The sequence below is a fragment of the Peromyscus maniculatus genome, chromosome 7, assembly GCF_049852395.1.
Source record: "Peromyscus maniculatus bairdii isolate BWxNUB_F1_BW_parent chromosome 7, HU_Pman_BW_mat_3.1, whole genome shotgun sequence".
NCBI lineage: Eukaryota > Metazoa > Chordata > Mammalia > Rodentia > Cricetidae > Peromyscus > Peromyscus maniculatus.
This window is the reverse complement of record NC_134858.1, coordinates 4,752,323-4,771,830: the sequence shown is the minus strand read 5'-3', so window position 1 is coordinate 4,771,830 and position 19,508 is coordinate 4,752,323. Positions and strand designations below refer to the sequence as shown.

General features: G+C 43.2%; 1 protein-coding gene and 1 pseudogene across 1 annotated transcript; one reads left to right on the top strand and one right to left on the bottom strand.

Moving 5' to 3' along the window:
- Positions 1 to 603: 603 nt before the first annotated feature.
- Mmp1 (matrix metallopeptidase 1) lies at positions 604 to 13,050 on the bottom strand. Its single transcript, XM_006983766.2, has 10 exons — positions 12,895 to 13,050; positions 12,070 to 12,311; positions 11,820 to 11,968; positions 11,496 to 11,621; positions 10,404 to 10,562; positions 10,190 to 10,307; positions 3,820 to 3,953; positions 2,058 to 2,220; positions 1,459 to 1,562; positions 604 to 1,263 (listed from the first exon to the last, which is right to left on the bottom strand). Exons 1-10 carry the CDS (start codon positions 12,991 to 12,993, stop codon positions 1,163 to 1,165), a joined length of 1,395 nt encoding a protein of 464 aa, XP_006983828.1. The 5' UTR covers positions 12,994 to 13,050; the 3' UTR covers positions 604 to 1,162.
- LOC102911823 (high mobility group protein HMG-I/HMG-Y-like) lies at positions 4,483 to 6,308 on the top strand (annotated as a pseudogene).
- Positions 13,051 to 19,508: the final 6,458 nt, after the last annotated feature.

The window sequence follows — 19,508 nt, the reverse complement described above, 5'->3', positions numbered from 1 at the left end:
AAAATTGCTCTCTGGGCCTTCCTAAGGACCAGCGTCTAGTGCGGGGGAGGGGGGAGGGGGGCTTCGTTTCCATGTAATGATCCATGGACGTTCCCGTCTCCCCGCACCTTCTGGCTGCTAACTCCACACCATGAGACAGAAGTTTTGAGCTTTCTGTCACACACCATGGAACATCGTTGTGTGCACAGTGTGAGGTACCAGGTAAACAGCACATTGGAAAAACTCCCGAGTTCCTTTCTGGAATACCAAGTCTCAAGTTATAGGTACCCACTTCAACGACTTCTTCCTGTCCAACCTGGTAGCCCTGCCACATACTCCACAGTCCAGTGTTAAAGACCCACTCTGCCTTGGCACAGGATGATAATTGCTAAGGGCTAGGTGCCATGATACCTTGCTTTTGAGGCATCTCCTGCTGTAGACAAAGTCCACAAAAATGTAGAAATTTGAAAAATTTGGATAGACTAATTTTCTCATGAGTATTTTTCGTATTGCTTGTTTTCCATTTCAAATTTGAAAAAAAATTAGCATTTATAAGTGAGGTTTTACAATCAGGTAATAAAAATACAATGAAATAGAAAATGTATAAAGCATTAGAGACAAAAGTGGCTTTAAGTATCAAATCTTTATTTTGTACAAGAAGCATCTCTTAGCTGGGCATGATGGGCATGCCTGTAATCCCAGCGTCTGGGAGTCAGCAGCACAAGAGGGGAGTCCAGCACCAGTCTGGGCTGTAAGATCCGTTTTAAGAACCAAAGTATCAACCAACTTTCCTCGTGTATAGCTGTTTGTGTGTTCAAGAGCCATTTCCTCCGAGGAGAGCTTGTCTGGTGACCCTCCTCTCTTGGAAGGAGAGGCCTAGGATCAATGTCTGTCAGAGTCACTCACTGGACAAATAGCCTCCTTCAGTGACTTATCAGCCATGAACTTGACTTTCTTGGGCTGTCAGTTGTGGCACTAAACTGTTTTAGTTCATAAAATATTATACTATAAATTGTAAAAATATGTAAAATGAAATATAAATAAAACTGTACTCAATAGTGCTGTATATCAGCAATTCTAGAAGGTAAATAAATATAAAAATACTTGGCTCTTCAGAAAAACGCCTTCTTTAAGATGATGAGATATGTATTTTCATTAACTTGGTAACAGGTTGCCAGAACTCTCAGCAGTTGAACCAAGTGTTGGAATCACGGGGAGCACCAACTCTTCCCGTTTGGAGGTCAAATCTGTATTGAGTTGATTGGTGAAAGAAATAGAAATACCCTAGAAATAAAATGAAACATATTTATTAAATTATACATGTAGTTTCCAGATTTTGACTCAATACTGAGTACTGCATGACTTCAGTATATATATTTTTTACATTTGTATTTTCATTTACATTTTTATATTTACATTAAATATCAATACTGTTACTTTTAGTATTTTAACAAATGGAGAAAATGTTTATGCTCTTACCATTTTTCTGGAAAACATCATCAACTTTATCGCCAATCCCAGGGAAGCCCTCTGTTATTAATTTGGGATAACCTGGATCCATGGACCGTCTATATTCATCATACCTGATCAAAAAGTGGTTAAAAGTATTAGGACCTTTGACCAAACATGCAGATTGCTTAAAATATTTATAGAATCACACCAGCATGGATTGCATACAAATTTTTAATTCTTGAGAATAAAAAAGAGTGAATTGGGTGAGGAAAAATTGAATGCCGAGGATGTCAGAACATGCATAAGGTCCCTCTGAAATCCAGTGAACTACAGAGATGTTCTCTTAAGGTAAAACGCTGTGTGAATGGCTAAGTTTGTGTCAAAGAAGCTCAGGAAGTTGAATGCTCTTATTGTCCTGTCTTTCCACAGCATGGAACAGTGCCACAGGCTCACTGGATTCCTTGTACAAGCACCATGTGAGACCTGCCAGTCCACGGAATAATGGATGTTCAGTGGCTACAGCCATTCACAAACAAAGGCAGTTGGCCAAGGCTATTTGAAACTCATTTTAAGATCTTTCTCTATTCAAACTGGCACCCTAACATTATTTGTATCTCAGTCTTTACCTCCAGTACATGTGATCAACAAAGAAGTATGTTTTTCCACTCTCTTCCTCACAGACAGCAGCATCAATATGTGTCACGTAGCTAGGGAAGCCAAAGTAGCTGTGGATGTCCACGGGGTATCCGCTCAATACACTCCTTGTACGAACAGCCCACATCCTATTGCCTGCCAATCAAAAGCCACAGATGAACCTCCTTGTCCACATTTCCAGCCAGGCTTCAAAGGCTAGAGCAGTATCGTAGCTACAAACTGCAACTGTCCAGGGAAGGCGGTGGTGCCTTGTTTTGTGTTAAATGCTGATATTGGGATCCAATTTCAAACTGATTGAATGAATTTGCCTTTTGTTTGTTTGATTGATTTTTGTGTTTTTGAGAGAGTCTCACACTGTAAGCCAGTCTGGTCTGGAGTTCACTATGTAAGCAGGCTTGGCCTCCAGTTTGCAGCCACCTTCCTACCTTGCCCTCTTAAATGCTGGGCTTAGAGGTGTGAGCCGCCAAGCCTGGTTTATATAGTTTTTTTTTCTAGGCCATTCTATTCTGTAACAAGCTTTGAGAATTATCTTTTTTTTTTTCCTATTGCAGTTGAAGCTCCTTTCCAAAGCCAGATACTCAAACAACTAGAAGTTCTAGGCTACCTCCGTGGTAACGAAGTTCAACAGCATCTTAAAAGATAGTTAGGTAAATGTATGCAGATTCAAGAATCTGTGTGCAGTTCCCAAGCTCTGTACCACAGGAAATGATCTTTTCTGAAGGCAAGATCACTCTTGTTCACAAACATGCTTATTTTAGCTCACACGAAATGGTGCTTTAAAGCGCTGCACATGTAAACTGCTATTTAATTTGACATAATAAAGGCTGGAGGTGCCATTGCCATGTGTGGTGTCTGTCTGAACTTAATTCTCTTCTTTGTTTGAGTCTGTAACTGTATCCAGTGTCTCAATTGCTCTACTATACCAAAACATGTTGGTAAAAAATACGTGTGTCTGATATGGTCTTCTAAGTCAGAAGCACTAGACTCTGATCTCACTGAATCACATAGACTCATTGAATTCCATCCACAGTGACTTTGATTTTCTCATATATTAATCTGTGAATGAGTTTCCTGGAAAACTTAGTAAAATTTAGATTCTCTCAAGGAAGTTTCACAGTGAGACTTGAGAGTCTATTTTGTTTTTCAAGGCAGGATGTCATTAGGACAAGGGTCTTGGGAACATGACTGACTTCTCCTTGTCAAGTGGTAAAATGCTCACCACCGCACAGCCCGACATCAAGAAAAGAGGCTCTAAATTAAAGTCAGGGGAGCATACCATCACTTTACTAGGAGAGATCAAGTATGCGGTGCCTCATCTGCCTCCCTGGTGACAGCTTCCTTCTCTCTCAAGGAGACGGTTTGTATTAAAATGGGGTCCAGGAAATTGCATGCACAAAATCATTCTGTGTTGTCCTTTGTAGAACTGCCTCCTGTCTCTCAATTTTTATTTCTGAGTAATCCCAGTGGTATGAAGGAAGTTTAAAATACAGTGATTGTTTGCAAGTTCTTTAACGGGCCTAAAGAGTTACATCTCTATTCACTAACTTTTTAATCAAAATGATGATAAACATGCAATGTAACTTTTAACCAAGATGATGGGCTCCTATTAACTTACTTCGTGAAACTTAGATTTTTCAGAAGCACATGCAGTGAACATAGCTAATTCCCTTTTATCTTACCCCAAAGCTAAATGAAAGTTTAATTTATACAAACAGAAACAATCATAAACATTACCTTTGAAAAAGCGGACTTCATCCATTATACTAGCTTCATAAGCAGCATCGAGTTTACCTGGCAGATCTGGCCAGATAATACCTATCAAATTGAGCTCAGGCTCTGGCATGAAGTAGTTCACACGGATGTAGAACCTAATTTGAAAGGCAGAGAGAGCACGGGTGTCAGTCTCCCAGCAGTCTCCACCCCCTCCTCACTGGAGCTGCTGGTAGTGAATGTCTACGGCCTCTCCAAAGAAGAGGCCGGACGGGAAGGTGTCTGTTCGATGTGCTTGTTTCTTGACAGAAATACTCACGCTGTGGAAAATCTTAAAAGTGACAGCAGTATATCATCTGGGATCCCTATCATTTGGAGACACAGATGGCATAAACCAACTGAACATAAGGAATAAAAGGTAGTGAGAATAAGGCTGGGGATATAGACCAGTGGTGGAGTTCTGGCCTGACGTGTGAAGTCCTGGGTTGGAGCCTCAGTACTATCAACAGGTTTCCATGAAGATGATGACAAAACAATGTTTTATTGCTGTTATTGTTGGTTCCAGAACACTTTAATTTTTATATTGACTGTGATTTACAACCAATTTACATAAATCTTCAAAAATGTAATAGTCAGCTTTGGTGAGCCATGAGGCTCTGACTGTAGGATGTGACCAACTGCAACGCAATGTTCTGTACTTAGTGACGGTGTCACCCCTGAGTATCTGAGGGTGTGTGGACACTTCTGTGAATACCTAAACCTATGGAAGGTTAAATCCTTTATACAGGGTATAATTTTTAAAATATAATCTATGAGTCCAACACCTACAGGCTTCTTCTACACCACATTCAATCTCTCCACCCAGCCAGATCTTCCACATCCTAGCGTCTAGCCCAGTGAGTTTCACTGACCCTCCCCAACTTGCCAGATCTAGCCTGGGTCCTACACCCAGAGTCCCAGCCTAGCCTAGCCACCCCTGCCTGAAACACAAACTTCTAGGCCCCACCCACACTACATCCAACCTTTCCACCCAACCAGATTTACCCCCCATACTCCAGGCTTAGACCAGGAGGCAAATCCTGTACATCAGCCCTGTGTCCTCTATACATTCCTCCCAAACCATTTCTAACTTCTTAGACCCAACCTACCCACAAAACTTCTCTATCTGCACCAACCTGCTCTATCCATATCAGATTTAGAACCTATCAAAAGATGCCCAGATCTTATTGAAAATACACTAACAATAGAAATTGAAATCTCAAGCCATTATCTTTTCTTCAAAACCCACCCGTTCTGTGGAAATGTTTGCTGTGAGAATTTCCTAGATGAACCAGAAGGCACAGAATTTAAAAGAACAATCATAACAATCATAAATTTCATCAAAGAACAAAATTTAAAGAAGATAAAAAAAAACAGTTCAATTAAATCAAGGATAAAGAGCTTAAAGAGAATAAATGCCTGAGTGATGCCCAAGAAAACACAAAGTTGTTGGAAATGGCAAAGACAATCTAAAACGTATGAATAAAAATTCAATAAGGTAATAGAAACATTGAAAAGAACTCGAGCTGAAATGAAGACGGAATTGAAAAACCCAGTACCTCAATTAGATGCAAAGGAAAGCCTTATAATTGGGATGAATCAAGTAGACGACAGGGAATCAGGACTCAAGAATAAAGAGAGGATCTAGGCCCCTGGGTCGCTCTTTTTAAGCTCCCCCGAGACGGGGCTGCGCTCTTCTAATTGGGACTCCAAGTCGACTCCAAGAAGGCCATCACAGCCAGTCCCCCTTACTGCCCCGTAGTGAGGGAAGAGGAGTCCAGCTCAAAGTCCAGCCAGCCTCGGGCCTCCAAGCAGAAGGACGGGACTGAGAAGCGAGGCCAGGGCAGGCCGCGCAAGCAGCCTCCGCAGGAGCTCAGTGAAGCGAGGCCAGGGCAGGCCGCGCAAGCAGCCTCCCCAGGAGCTCAGTGAAGTGCCAACACCGAAGAGACCTCGGGCCGACCAAAGACGCGGAAAACTACCACAGCTCCAGGGAGGAAACCAAGGGGCAGACCCAAGAAACTGGAGAAGGAGGAAAAGGGGGGCATCTCCCAGGAGTCCTTGAGGAGGAGCAGTGACCACGCACAGTGCTGCCTACTCCTTGGCCATCAGAGGAGCAGCCTTCCCCTGGGACAGGAAGCCCTGCTTCCAGCCCCCCCCCCCCCCCCCCCACTGCACACTACCGCACCAGCTGCAGGCTCTGCGGCCCCCCCAGGAGCAGGATTTGGCTCAGTCCCTGTGCCCTCCTCCCCAGCACACCTGCCCTCTCCCGACAAGGCTAACTTCCCATTTAGTCGCAGCCTGTCCTGCTGCGCATCTCCATTAGAGACAAGGCTCTCTAGGCTGTCTTGCAGGTCCCTTCTGCTCTGCTCTTCCTGGCTTCCTTGTAGAGGGTCCCGGGAGCATTCCCCGGCCTTAAAGGGCCCCAGCCCCGTCTCGCTTCTGACAAGCCCCACTGGCTGACCTGGCTGCAGTAGGTGCGGTCGGTCGGTGCAGGGATGCTTCCATCCCAGCATGCCCCACCAAACTGTCGCAGGTGGGTTCTCAGTCGCTTCTGCTCCACCTTACCTAGACCCTGCACTAGGTTGGCTAAAGTCCCTTGAACTACAGGAAGTAGGGCATGATGGCCCCACTCATCTTGTTCTCCCCTGGCACCCAATGCAGTGACATGGGAGTCCCCACCCACCTCCAGGGTGGGGTCCTCTTCTCTGGCACCCACTTAAGGCAGATGGGGCTCTAACTCACCTCCCCTACCCCGACTCTAGGCTATTTCCCTTCCTCCAGTAGGGCACTAAGGAGCCAGCCTTGCCCCCGCCTTGCTCCTCCCTGCCCCCCAAGGTTCTGGTTCCATCTTTCCCTCTGTTCCCAAACTACCTCTGGACAGCTGTGTTGTTTTTTTTGTTCAGTGTTCATTCTCAGACACCCACCATTGCTGCTGCTACCAGCACCAAAAGTTCATCCTCCTGTTCTGCCTGCATTCTCCCCGACTCTCTAGGGGAAAGGGGGGCTGGGGCGCAGCAGGCTGGTTACCAACCACCACACATCAGAGAAAATGGGGCCCTGCTGCCCCTTAGATGCTGCAGCTGAGTGAGGAGGGGCCCATTTTGATGGGGAAAGGGTGTAGGCCCGCCTTCTCCCCTTGTTCTGTGGAGGAGGGGTGGCCAGTATTTATCCCATTTATCCCAGCCTGGGGCTTCCCTCTGGTTTTCTATTTGCAGTTACTTGAATAAAAAAAAGAGCCTTTTCGGGGGGGGGGGGGAAGAGAGAGAGAGAGAGAGAGAGAGAGAGAGAGAGAGAGAGAGAGAGAGAGAGAGAGAGAGAGAGAGAGAATCTAGAACAAAAAAGCAAGGGATATGACACATTACAAAAAATACACACAGGAAATGTGGGACTACATGAAAACCAAACCTTTGAATTACAGACATAGACAGAGAGAAGAACCCCAAGTCAACAGCATAGTCCAGATCTTCAACAAGATCGTAGAAGAAAACTTTCTCAAACCAAGGAAAAACACACCTATTCAGATACCAGAAGCACACAGACCACCAAACAGGCAAGACTGGAAAAAGAAAACCCCCACAGCACACCATAGTTGAAATGCTAAGTACACATATAAAAGGAAGGATGCTGAAAGTTGCAGGAGAAAAAGCACAAGTCACATGTAAAGGAAAACCCATTAGATAACAGATTTCTCAGTGGAAACCTTCGAGGCTGGAAGAGCCTGGAGAAATGCATTTCAAATTCTAAAAAACTATGACTGCTAGCCTAAATTAATACACCCAGCAAAACTATCCACCATAGGGGTTGGGGATTTAGCTCAGTGGTAGAGTGATTGCCTAGCAAGCCCAAGGCCCTGGGTTCGGTCGGTCCTCAGCTCCGAAAAAAACAAAACAAACAACAACAACAACAACTATTCACCATAGTTGAAGGAGAAAGAAAAACAATATTAACAACCTAAAAACTTTTTATCCAACAAGCCAAATCTAAAGAAAATCCAGGAAACAATATTTAGGACTGAAGAGAGACAGTGGAAAAATATGAAGCCATAATTATTAAAACATACAACAAGCATCGAGAACACAACAACAACAATAAAAATCAACAACATGACTACAATTAACACACACAATTCAATAATAACTTTAAATATCAGTGACCCTAATTCCGAATCAAAAGACATGGGCTGATTAAAAGGATCAAAAAATCAAAATCCATCTGCTGTCTACAAGAAATACTCCTTAGCTTTAAAGATAAGCATCTTCTTAGAGTAAAAGGATCGACAAAATACTCATGTCAAATGGGGTCAGGAAGCAAGCAGGTGTGAGTCTTCTAATATCTGACAAAATAGACTTCAAACTAAAACTAATCAGAAGAGATAAAGAGGGACGCTTTATTCTAATCAAGGGAACAGCTAACTAAGAAGACATTGCAATCCTAAGCATATGTGCACTGAACTTTGGTGTGCCCAATTTCATTTTAAAAAATATGCTAATAGATTTAAAGATACAGACTAAAATCAATCCACTAGTTTCAAAATGCTATTTTATCCAGACAAGTTATGTGGACCAAAAATAAAACATAGAAACATCAGAATTAATTTCTATAATATATCAAATGGACTTAACAGTTTTCTACAAAACATTTCATCCAAAGACCAAAGAATACAAACCACACTCAGCAGCACATGGGAGCTTTTCTAAAATAGACCACATAAAACAAATCTTTACAATTCAAAAATATTTAAATGACTCCTTGCATCCTATCTGACCATAGTGCAATAAAGCTTAAAATTGTCAGCAAACAAATCTGTAGGAAATACACAAACTCATGGAGATTGAATAACTCATTACTGAATGATGAATGGGTCAAAGAAGAAGTCAAGAAAGACATAAAATAAACCCCTGGAACTAAATGAAAATGAAACCACAACACAAAGCCTCTGCGACACATTGAAAGCAGTCCTGCAGGGAAATTTACAGCTCAAAGTACCTCCATTAAAATTAAAATCAGGAAGAGCACAGAAAAAGGACTTAGTCGTGTATCTCAAAAAATTGGAAAAACAAGAGCAAACCAAATGCAAATCTAGTCGATGGCAAAAAAATAATAATAATAAAAATCAGATCAGAAATCAATGAAATAGAAACAAAGAAACCACTACAAAGAATCAGTGAATCTAAGAGATGATTCTTTGAGATAATAGACAGGAGTGACAGCCTCTTGGCCCAAACAACCAAACGGAAGAGAGGACCTAAGTCAATGGAATCAGAACAGAACAGAAAACATTATACTAGATACTAAGTAAATTCAGAATATTAAAAGGAAATATTTAAGAAATGTGGTCCATTACGCTAAAAGACCTAAAACAAATGGATGAATTTCTAGATGCAGTCAAACCACTAAAATTAAACCAAGAGGAAGTCAACTACCTAAACAGACTCCAAGCAGGAAAAAAAAAAGTCCAGAGCCAGATGGAGTCACATCATGCAAGATCCATCCTTATCTTTTACTCTCAAAAGTAGCAAAGAAAAGCCTAGAAAGCATTTGGAGTCAATATCTGAGTTTGGGTATAACATAACCAGACAGCACCCCATGTACTCTGAGAAGAGTGGCTGCAGGGCTCCAGCCTTCCGGAGCACCTCTGTTCTATTCACTTTTCAGTGGGGAACATCTTGGGGTGCGATTATGTTGCCTGGACCTTTAGAAATCACCGTGGTGTGGAGGGTAAGCCTGGTCCTTGTGTGGAAGGGGAGCAGTATGTTTTCAGGTCCACACACTGACAGGGGATTTTAAGTTCCCTCTTCTGAGGGGGGCTGCCCTTCTCTGCCTGAGGGAGAAGCTAAGGAACTCAGAAGTCATCCAGCAATGTCTTTTTCCTTTCTCTTTCCTGAGCTTCAGGGGCCACAGACACCCTTCAGGAACAGAGCAAAGCTGTTCAAGAGCTACCTCGTTGACATAATGGTTCATAAAAAGACCTGCTTTTCCTGGTAAAGGAACATCACACTCATCAACACACAGATTGAGATCTGGAAAAGAGCTCTGAGTAGGGGGTCAGGAGACTGATAACTGCTCTGCCACCCATAAGCTCTGTGTCCCCAGGGGACCTCTCTTTCCTTCCCTTCCTAATTTACGGATCTATAAAATGACATTACATTAACATGTTTTCACTACAGTGGTGATTTTTCTGAACCAACTGACCTAATTACCACTTGGAACCAGTCATTATAAGTTGTAAAAAGATAAGAAAAGAAACACAATCAATTGTTACCATGTAATTACAAACACTGTAAGGTTAATAGATGAGCCATATCGGTGGCCTACAACAGTGAATCTAGAGTCCAGCGAAGCATAAAGATCTTACCTGCCTATGAAGAACATCACCTCTCCCCGAAATGTAGTTATAGCATCAAAGCTTAGATCGGGATCACATGGTTTTGGTGTTGTTGCACCTGTTGGCTGGATGGGATTTTGGGAAGGTCCTAAAGAATATAAGGGACCTGGAGTTAGTTTCTATGGTTCTAGAAGCCCACCTGAAGAATGAAATGCCTTCAACAGCTAATGGCTGTTTCACTTACCGTATAAAGCCTGGATGCGATTGATGTCATCCTGGTTTAGCACAAAGTCCTCAGTGTACCATGTGTAGCTGGGGAACATTAGTGCCCCAATATCATAGGAATGAGTGAGTCCAAGGGAGTGGCCCAACTCATGAGCCGCAACATAGAACAAGTTAAAATCTGGAAGGACAAAGAACCATTTCCAATTACTAAAAATTATGTTGTTTTGAGACATCTAGTAAGGAAATAATCTTCCAGGGTGAATGTTCACACCTTCTCAGTCTCTTTTTGAAATATACACATGTATATACAGTCTTTTTCTGAAGGTGGGAGCATGCATATGCTAACTGTAAAGAGGCACAGGCAAGCCTACCCTCTAGGATTATATTGGTCCAAAAGAGATTTCACTGATCTAACGTCCAGCTCAGATGAGTCTGTGTTAACAAAGACCGGGGACAAGTTCCTTTGCAGAGGGGCGATGAAGCACTAACGTTTTGTATTTTTTCTTATTTACAAAGCTGATAAATGATTACTGCTGGAAAAATTGGAAAGCACAAAACAGTTTTTTTCTCATTCAGTTTTCCAAGTTTAATACCAAATTTGTTAAGTTGATTGCATCTTTCTTGTAAAAATGGCCCAGGTCCGTAAGTAAAACATTAAAACTTTCAACATTTTCTTTCTTTTTAAAAGAAAAGTGGTTTACATTGATTGATTGATTGATTGTGTGTGTGTGTGTGTGAGTGTGTGTGTGTGCATGTGCAAGCACAAAGTGCACAGAGGATGCCTGTGTGGAAGGCAGAGAACCACTTAGAGGATTCAGTTTTCTCCTTTCTACCAAATGGGTTCTAGGAATCAAATGGAGGATTTCAGGAGCTGCATCTCATCAGCCCTCAGAATTTCTTAAGAGCAGTTTTAGAGTAACCTATTTGCCATCAGGAAGATGATACGCGATCAGAAATCACCCCTGTTTCCTGCTTCTCAATGTGCTACTAGTTCTCTGGGTGGCAATGGATTGCCTACTTCCATTAATGCATTCTGTCCATTAAATCAACCAACAGTGCAAAGGACTAGGAAGGGCCAGTTGAACTGAGAGCAGCGGCCTCATAGACTCACTCTCACTGGTGTCGGTCCACCTCTCATCAAGATCGAAATGAACGTCGCCCCCAATTCCCGGTCCTGGCTGAAAAGCGTGAGCAAGGCCATATAAGGGTCCATCAAAAGGGTTATTGTCATCATGGTCTGCAAGAAACAAAATTCAATAAAAGGCTCATTTGGTGCTCATGTTGATTAGCTCAGAGCTTTGCTGATTAGCCAATGTCTGTCCCATGTGATGATATTTCACTCCTCGACCCCATTAAACCAATAATGTTCTTCAACAAGCAACTCCCTCTACAAAGCAGGAGAGATGGAAGGGCAATGTGAGGTTGAAGAACTTACCTCCTCTGTAGAAAGCTAGCACGATATCCCCTTCCTCCTCAAAGACCCTGGAGAAGGTTAGTGGTGTCACATCACTCCAGACTTGGAAGGCTTTCTCGATGGACTCTTCCACAACTGCTCTTGGCAAATATGGTGTGTAGTTCAAAATGCTAAGAAAAAAAAATAAGATGGTGACACACTGGGTCTTGTTTCCTGCTATTCTAATGGGGAATAATGACCCCATTTTCATTCTGATGCGCGGTCTAGTTACCTGTACGTCAGATGTGTTTTTGTCCAGCGTGGATTGTCGTAGGTGATGGAGTATGGCGTCACATCAGACACCCCACACCTGGGCTTCCCCATCACTCTCAGAGTTTCAGGATCTGACTTTCCGGTCACTTTCAGCCCAAATAATTGCTGCATTTGCTTCAGCTTTCCAGCCATCAAGTCCTTGCCACTCAGGGTTTTGCCTGCTGTGTCTTCGCCCAAGTTGTAGTAGTTTTCCAGGTATTTCTGATGAAATACAAAGTTAATGAACCACTAAGTCAGTTAAGAGCACTTACTGCCTGCAGAGGACCCAGGCTGAGGGGATCCAAAGACCACTGTTGGCCTCTACCTGAGGTGGGCAGACACACGATACACTCATTCATACACATAATTAAAAATACGTAAATACTTAAAGTTATGGAGCACTAACTGGAAAATGGTTCTTTCTTTTTTTTTTTTTTTAATGATATCCTTAGGCTTTAGCCAAACTAGAGCATTACTTTAAAGTTTTGACTAAGCTTTGCTGCCCTTCAGAGCAGAGAGCTCCCACCACAAAGTACTGAGAATTCGGAAGCTCGCGCTGGGACAAGGGTTGTAGGCGAGGTTTGCACTCTGTTGCAAATCCACAGCTGCAGAGGGAGCTGCCTCTCATTCCCTGGTTCCCTCTCCTCCAACCAGGCTTGGCTAGATACGGTTTGAGAAGGCTCCATTTCTGATAATCTCCATTCCTCTTAGAAAGAAATCCACCCATAAATGCCATCATGCTGTAATAGAAGGACGCAAAGCAAAGGCTCGCATTCCTGTCCCGTGTAAGGTAGCGTCCATTTACCCAGACAGTCTCCGCATCTTGCCGGCGTCCTTCTTGAAACACGGGGAAGGTATAAGAGCTGGTGCCCCAGAGAAGCAGCAGCAAAGGAAGGCTAAGCATGATGTCCCTTCTCCCTGGGCGAGACCACCGACGGCTCCCTCCCTGCCTGCGGCAGCGTCCTAGCCAGGAAGCTCCATCTTTATATAGGGACTTCTCGCACTTCTAGAAAGCCAGAGGCTGTGTGACTCACGATTTACAACATCCTCTTCATCGGCAGCGAAGAACCTGGGAAATCAGAAACTGTGACCCTAGCAGATTATTTGGGCTGGTTTGGTGCGGTAAACCCAGGATTATATCAAACAGGACATTAGTGAAAGATATGTTCTTCATTAATTAAATGGTTGTTTTCTCCAGTTCATATCCATCTTATCTGAGAAAGGGTCAGGCCTATGAAATACATAGGCACAGCGTACTCCAAGGCTGTGTGTGTGTGTGTGTGTGTGTGTGTGTGTGTGTGTGTGTGTGTGTGTGTGTTGTGTGGGTGGTATGTGTATATGTGTATATGTGTGTGGTGTGTGTATGTATGTGTATGGTTGTGTATGGTGTGTGTGAACATGTGTGTATGGTGTGTATATACAGTGGTGGCATATGTATGTGTGTGTGTGTGGTATGTGTATATGTGTGTATGTGTGATGTGTGTATATATGTGTGGTATGTGTATGGTATATGTATGTGTATGGATGGTGTGTGTGGTGTCTGTGTCTGTGTGTGTGTGCGCATGTGCATGTGCGTGTGTGTGTGCGTGTGTGATGTGTATATTCACATGCCTGTATATGTGTGCATAGAGACCAGAGGACAGCCTTGGTTTGTCCTCCTCAGGAGCCATCCATTTTAGGTTTTTGGAAGGTTCTTCCATCATTCTGAGCTCACCTAGCTCACACATCCTGGTGATAGGATTACAAACACACGTCATCATGTCTCACTTTTCACATGAGTCTCTGGGATCATCATCACCTCCTTCTCTCCTAGCACAGCAAGCCCTTTCCTGAGCCGGCCCTACAGCCCCCCCCACCCCCCCGTGGTCCCTGATAAGCAGGTTTTACTACTTGGCTCTCCCATGTCTGCATACACCTTGCTCCCAGGAAAGAGGGCGGGATCACTGACCCCGAGTGAGAGACGATGTTCAGCATCCATGCTGTTTGAACTGTAGGCCCTCCAGTGTTTACTGGCTCTCCTGGGTTCCTGAGGTCCCCTTCAGCCTTTGATAAACTATCTGCTACGAGACTGCAACAGCACCATGGTCTCTCTTTATGAGGCATAGGCTATGAGAACCTTGCCCAAGAAGAACTCTGGGAGACGAGATATGCAGAGTTACACAGACTTGCTCATGAGCCTCATGGGACAAAGAAGACGCATCTCTGAAACCTGTCTAAATGCACCAGGTAAAACGGGCTGGCAAGAGACCAAGTGTGATCCTGGGTTCTTGCATGTAATAATCCTTGTTCCCTTAATATGGGCACATCTTTGCTTACTGAGGGTAGGTGGTGTGTGTTTATACTGCGCGCGCACGCGCGCGCACACACACACACACACACACACATTCATGCATGTATTTATATGTTCATTCATTCAGAAGGTCTCACGGAGCCTCTCTTGAATAGCTAAATACATGTATCACTGTGTTATTGAAAGATGTGCCCTCAAGGACTCATGTTTCATATAAAATTGCTGATTCGTGGCTTTGTATCCCCGTTAGAGAGACAAGGCTGTCTGCCTCTGTAGGTCCCTCTATTCCTGTCCCTTCCCTTCTTGGAAGAGGTTCAAGAGTATACAACACAGGGAAGCACTGACCCACTCCCCATTCACCTCCTCATGGTACCACCTTCGCCTGGGACCAGAGTCAGTGTCCTCGGGACTCTTCTCCCCTTGTGGGTGTCTGTTCTCACTGTATAACCAATATCTTATTCATAAACAATGCTTTGATAGATCCTGGGTTGATGTGAAAGCACTCGTTTCCTCTCTAGGCAGTAATATGTGAGTCCAATAGTGTAGGAGACTGGGAGGAGGCCTCTCAAAGACAGAAGCCTCTCTTCGTGGCATCAGATGGAGGGTAGGTGGGCGTGAGGAAGACTTCAGTGGAGTGCCTGCAGCCTAGGGAAGCAGTGGAGCACAGTCATCAGATGAGAGGTACAGACTGTGCTTCAGGAGTTAAAGGGGGCTGGCACTCCGCGATACCCCAATACTCTTTATTTTATGTTCTGTTTAAAATAGCTCTTTTCATCCAATATATTCTGAACATGGGTTCTTGTCCCTCATATCCTCCCCAGACTTCCAACTCTCCCCCCCCACCCCGTCTCTCTCTCTCTCCCTCTTTAAAAAACAGACAGAAAAAATAAAAAAGACAAACAAGGATAAAACAAAATGAACAAACTAACAACAGAAAGAAAAGAAAAAAAGAAACAAATAGCATGAGATAACACACACACACACACACACACACACACACACACACACACACACACAAAACCCATAAAAATATAAAATCAGAAATCAAAGTCTATATAAGCAAAAGACCAGTAAGGCACCCTGGGTTCACTTGTGTTTGCTGTCTACTACTGGGCGTGGGGCTGGCCTCCTAGTGTGGTCTGTGTCCCCGTGAGATGTCCTTGGGGAAACTAGCTTTTGCTTTTGGAGCAGTTATAGCAGTTATCAGTTGGAGGTAGTTCTTGGTTGGGGGCGGGAACCTGTGTCCACTCCTCCATGGCAGCACTGGGACCCCATCTGTTTTGGACCTGTGCAGGCCCTGCGCTTGCTATCACAGTCTCTGTGAGTTCATGTGTGCGTCAGTCCTGCTGTGTCTGGAAGGCATGTTCCCTGGTGTCATCTATTCCCTCTGGCTTCCACAGTCTTCTTGCCTCCTTTTCCGCATAGCTTCCTGAGCCCGGAGGGGAGGGATTTGATGGAGACATCCCAGTTAGAACTAAGTGTATCCAAGTCTGTCATTCTCCGAACGTTGTCCAGCTCTGGGTCGCTGAATTAGTTTCCATCTACTGAAGAATAAAGTTTCTCTGATGCTGACTGAGACACCAACCTATGGGGGCACAGCAGAATGCCATTAGGAGTTATTTTATTGCCATGTTCCTTTAGCAGAACAGTAGTATTTAGTTTTCCTCTAGGTCCATGGTCTATCTAGTCTCAGGTTCTTAGCCACACAAGCTGTGTCAGGCAGGGTTCCATCTTGTGAAGTTGGCATCAAATCCAATCAGATAGTCATTGGTTGCTCCCACAATGTTTGTGCCACTATTATACCAGCATGTCCTGAAGACAGGTCACCACTGTAGGTCAAGGCGTTTGAAGCTGGGTTGGTGTTTAGGTTTCTCCTCTGGTGGTGTGCAGAGTACCTTCCTGTACCATGAACACTAGTCAGTGGGAGTGAAGGCCCTAGGAAGACACCAGCTCAACTTCTCTGTTTTCAGTGAGTTGTGTAGATGTTGTCTTCAGCAGTGGGTCCTAAACATCAGCTTGTAGAGAGCAACCAATAGCTTTGGTAATTGGCTGAGTTATTTTGAGGTTTTTATGGGGCCCTTTTGACAACAACTCAATTAGATGCATCCCATTCCTACACTCATTGGAGGTTTCGCTTGGATGTGAGTAGTCTAGTTGAGGCTTTGACTTTCTCATTATTTGGTGATTCAGTTACATTTCTTTCATATACATATACGTATTTTAAGAGGCATCTAATGTAGAGGTTTTGGGGTGACCTCTCAAATGTCCCTTACTGTTAGCGCTTCTCCATATTTCCTCCCTTACTCTCCTCTTCCCTCCCGCTCCCAGTTTAATCCTCCCATTCCAGTATCCCTCCTGTTTATCTCTAACTATATTTTCTCTTTCCCCTTCCTTGGGCAATCCTTCCCTCTCCAGTAGTTCCTTACTCTATACCTAACCTCTGTGGTTATTCAGATAGTATCAAAGGCTTAAAAGATAGCATCCGCATATAAGCAAATACCTGTCATATTTGTCTTTTAGGGTCTAGGTTATCTCACTCAGGATGATTTTTTTCTGGCTCTATCTGTTTACCTTTGAATTTCATAATTTTTTTAACAGCTGAGTAATATTCTTTGTGTAAATGTACTATAATTTTTCTGATCAATTCATCTGTTGCTGGGCATCTAAGCTATTTTCAATTTCTAGCTATTATGAAAAGGACAGCAATGGACATGGTTGAGCAAGTGTCTCTGTAGTAGGATGTTGTCTCCTGCCGGGCGGTGGTGGCGCACGCCTTTAATCCCAGCACTCGGGAGGCAGAGGCAGGTGGATCTCTGTGAGTTCGAGGCCAGCCTGGGCTACCAAGTGAGTCCCAGGAAAGGCGCAAAGCTACACAGAGAAACCCTGTCTCGAAAAACCAAAAAAAAAAAAAAAAAAAAAAAAAAAAAAAAAAAAAAAACAGGATGTTGTCTCCTTTGGGTGTATGTCCAATAGCTGGATCTATCTTGACGTAGAATATGAAGTTTTAGAAAAGTGCTTTTTCCTGGCTCCCTGGGACCTAGAAAATAAGGGTTACTAAACTCACTTGACAGAGGATAATGTGACCACCAGGAATTAGGGAGGAGACAATGGCATGCAGTGTGATCCTCCAAGAGGCTCAGAAAATATAAGATCTTGCAGAAATATATGTATTCTACAGTCTAGAAGCTTTCAAACTTTTATAAACTACTATCCTTTACTTGAACAAAACCCTGAAAGCCAGTTTCAGAAACTGTACTTACTCAGACCATGTGTGGTGGTGCACACCTTTAATCCCAGCACCCTGAGGCAGAAGAAGGTAGATCTCTGTGAGCTGGAGGCCAGCCTGATCTACAAAGTGAGGTCCAGGACACAGAGAAAAACCCTGTCTTGAAATACCAAAAAAGAAAAAAGAAACGAAAATGTGCTTACTGTTGTTTGTCTGTGAGGCATGGCTCATGGGTGTGGCCAGAAGACACCTCGTGGAATAGGTTCTCTCTTCTACATTTTTGTGGGTTCGGGGGATCAAACTAAGGTCACAAGGCTCATACAGCAAGTGCCTTTGCCCACAAGCCATCTCCCTGTCCCCTGATAGAAACGGAAACTCTCTAATGGGCCTTGCCCATGCTCTGTATGACCCACCTTCTTCAGCAAGGTCACCCATTGTCTCCTGATCCAATCCCAGAACCGCTAAGATAAACCTGAAGCTGTTTTATGATCTGTCTGGGTGCAGACAAGGGCTGAAAACTGGAAGCTTAAAGTAACTTTTTATTCAATTTCTTCCAAAAACAACAAAGAATCTTTAAATTTTGCTAAGGTAGCCAATTTCATAGAATTACACAGTCTTGAATCTTGAAGTTTTCAGCTAGCTATTCATGGCAGAACTCTATTAATATCCACAGGTAGGTTGTGGACTGGTGTGTGATTATTTGGGAATAATAATTAATAAATCCAGGGATTCAGTAAAATAAAATTTATCAATGCCTGGAACTGGCATGGTTTACAGGAAGGTAAAAATAAGTTAAAACTCTCTCTGCTCTTTATGTCTGCATGAGTTTTTTTTTTTCTTCTAGGAGAATTTTCCTCCTCCACCCCCTATTTAGATATAATTTTATGGACATTTCTCCCTCTGCCTTTTGTTCCGTAGGAGAATGGCATACCTAAGAGGACTTTTCTTGAGGACAACTATGCCAACTGACAACCAGCTCTTTCTACACAGGCAAATTATTTTGTGATTTTCTTGGTTCTTTCATGCTGGGTGCTTTCTGAAAGGCCTCAGAGTGTTCGTGTTTTCCATAGTAAATTCAGTATTTGAATTTCAACTTGTGTCTAATTTTTTATACTTAGGGAGTCAGCCTTTTGAAAGTTCTTAGTTAATTTGAGCTGCTTTTCTCCTCCTTCTCTTTTTTCCTACTACATGTGTTGAAATGGTATTTAACAAGAAACTTTGAAAATTGAGGATTTAATACTGTTTTGTTAGGAAGTGGCATGTAGGAAGAAAAATGGTTCTACCTTCTATGTATCTATGTATCTATGTATCTATGTATCTATGTATCTATGTATCTATCTATCTATCTATCTATCTATCTATCTATCTATCTATCTATCTATCTATCTATCTATCTATGTATCTATCTATCTATCTATCTATCTATCTATCTATCTATCTATCTATTTATCTATCTATCTCTCTGTCATCTATCTATCTATCCATCCATCCCCATATATGGCCACTTTTGCCAAACACTGTGTCAGACACTGGTCACACATGGTTACTTGGGTCTTCAAGGTTTTATTTTAGATGTAAACAACCCACTGACCCTAAGTCCTAGGTCACAGCAGGAAGGGGCAGAATCATTTGAACATAAGTCTTTGTGGCTGCTGTGCAAACATGTGCCTGCTCTAGGCACTGAAACTGGAGTCTCAGACAGAGAAATGGTGTCTGAAGACATTAGGGCAGTCCCATTAACTTCCTCTGGTTTCCATGTCACCATCCTGTCCCTGGCCTGAAGAGTCTTCCCTGCTCTCCTCCAAGCTATGATCTAATCTCCCTTATTCATTACAAAAGGTTTTCAAATTGCCACTTGGACCTATTATATCAACTTTTACATTTTTACAAATAAGCATTGAAC

Coding starts and splice junctions, on each gene's coding strand:
- Mmp1 (XM_006983766.2), bottom strand. CDS start 12,993: ATGCTTAGCCTTCCTTTGCTGCTGCTTCTCTGGGGCACCAGCTCTTAT. Junction 12,312..12,894: donor AAGATGCGGAGACTGTCTGG/GTAAATGGACGC, acceptor GTATTTCATCAG/AAATACCTGGAAAACTACTA. Junction 11,622..11,819: donor GCTAGCTTTCTACAGAGGAG/GTAAGTTCTTCA, acceptor TGTTTCTTGCAG/ACCATGATGACAATAACCCT.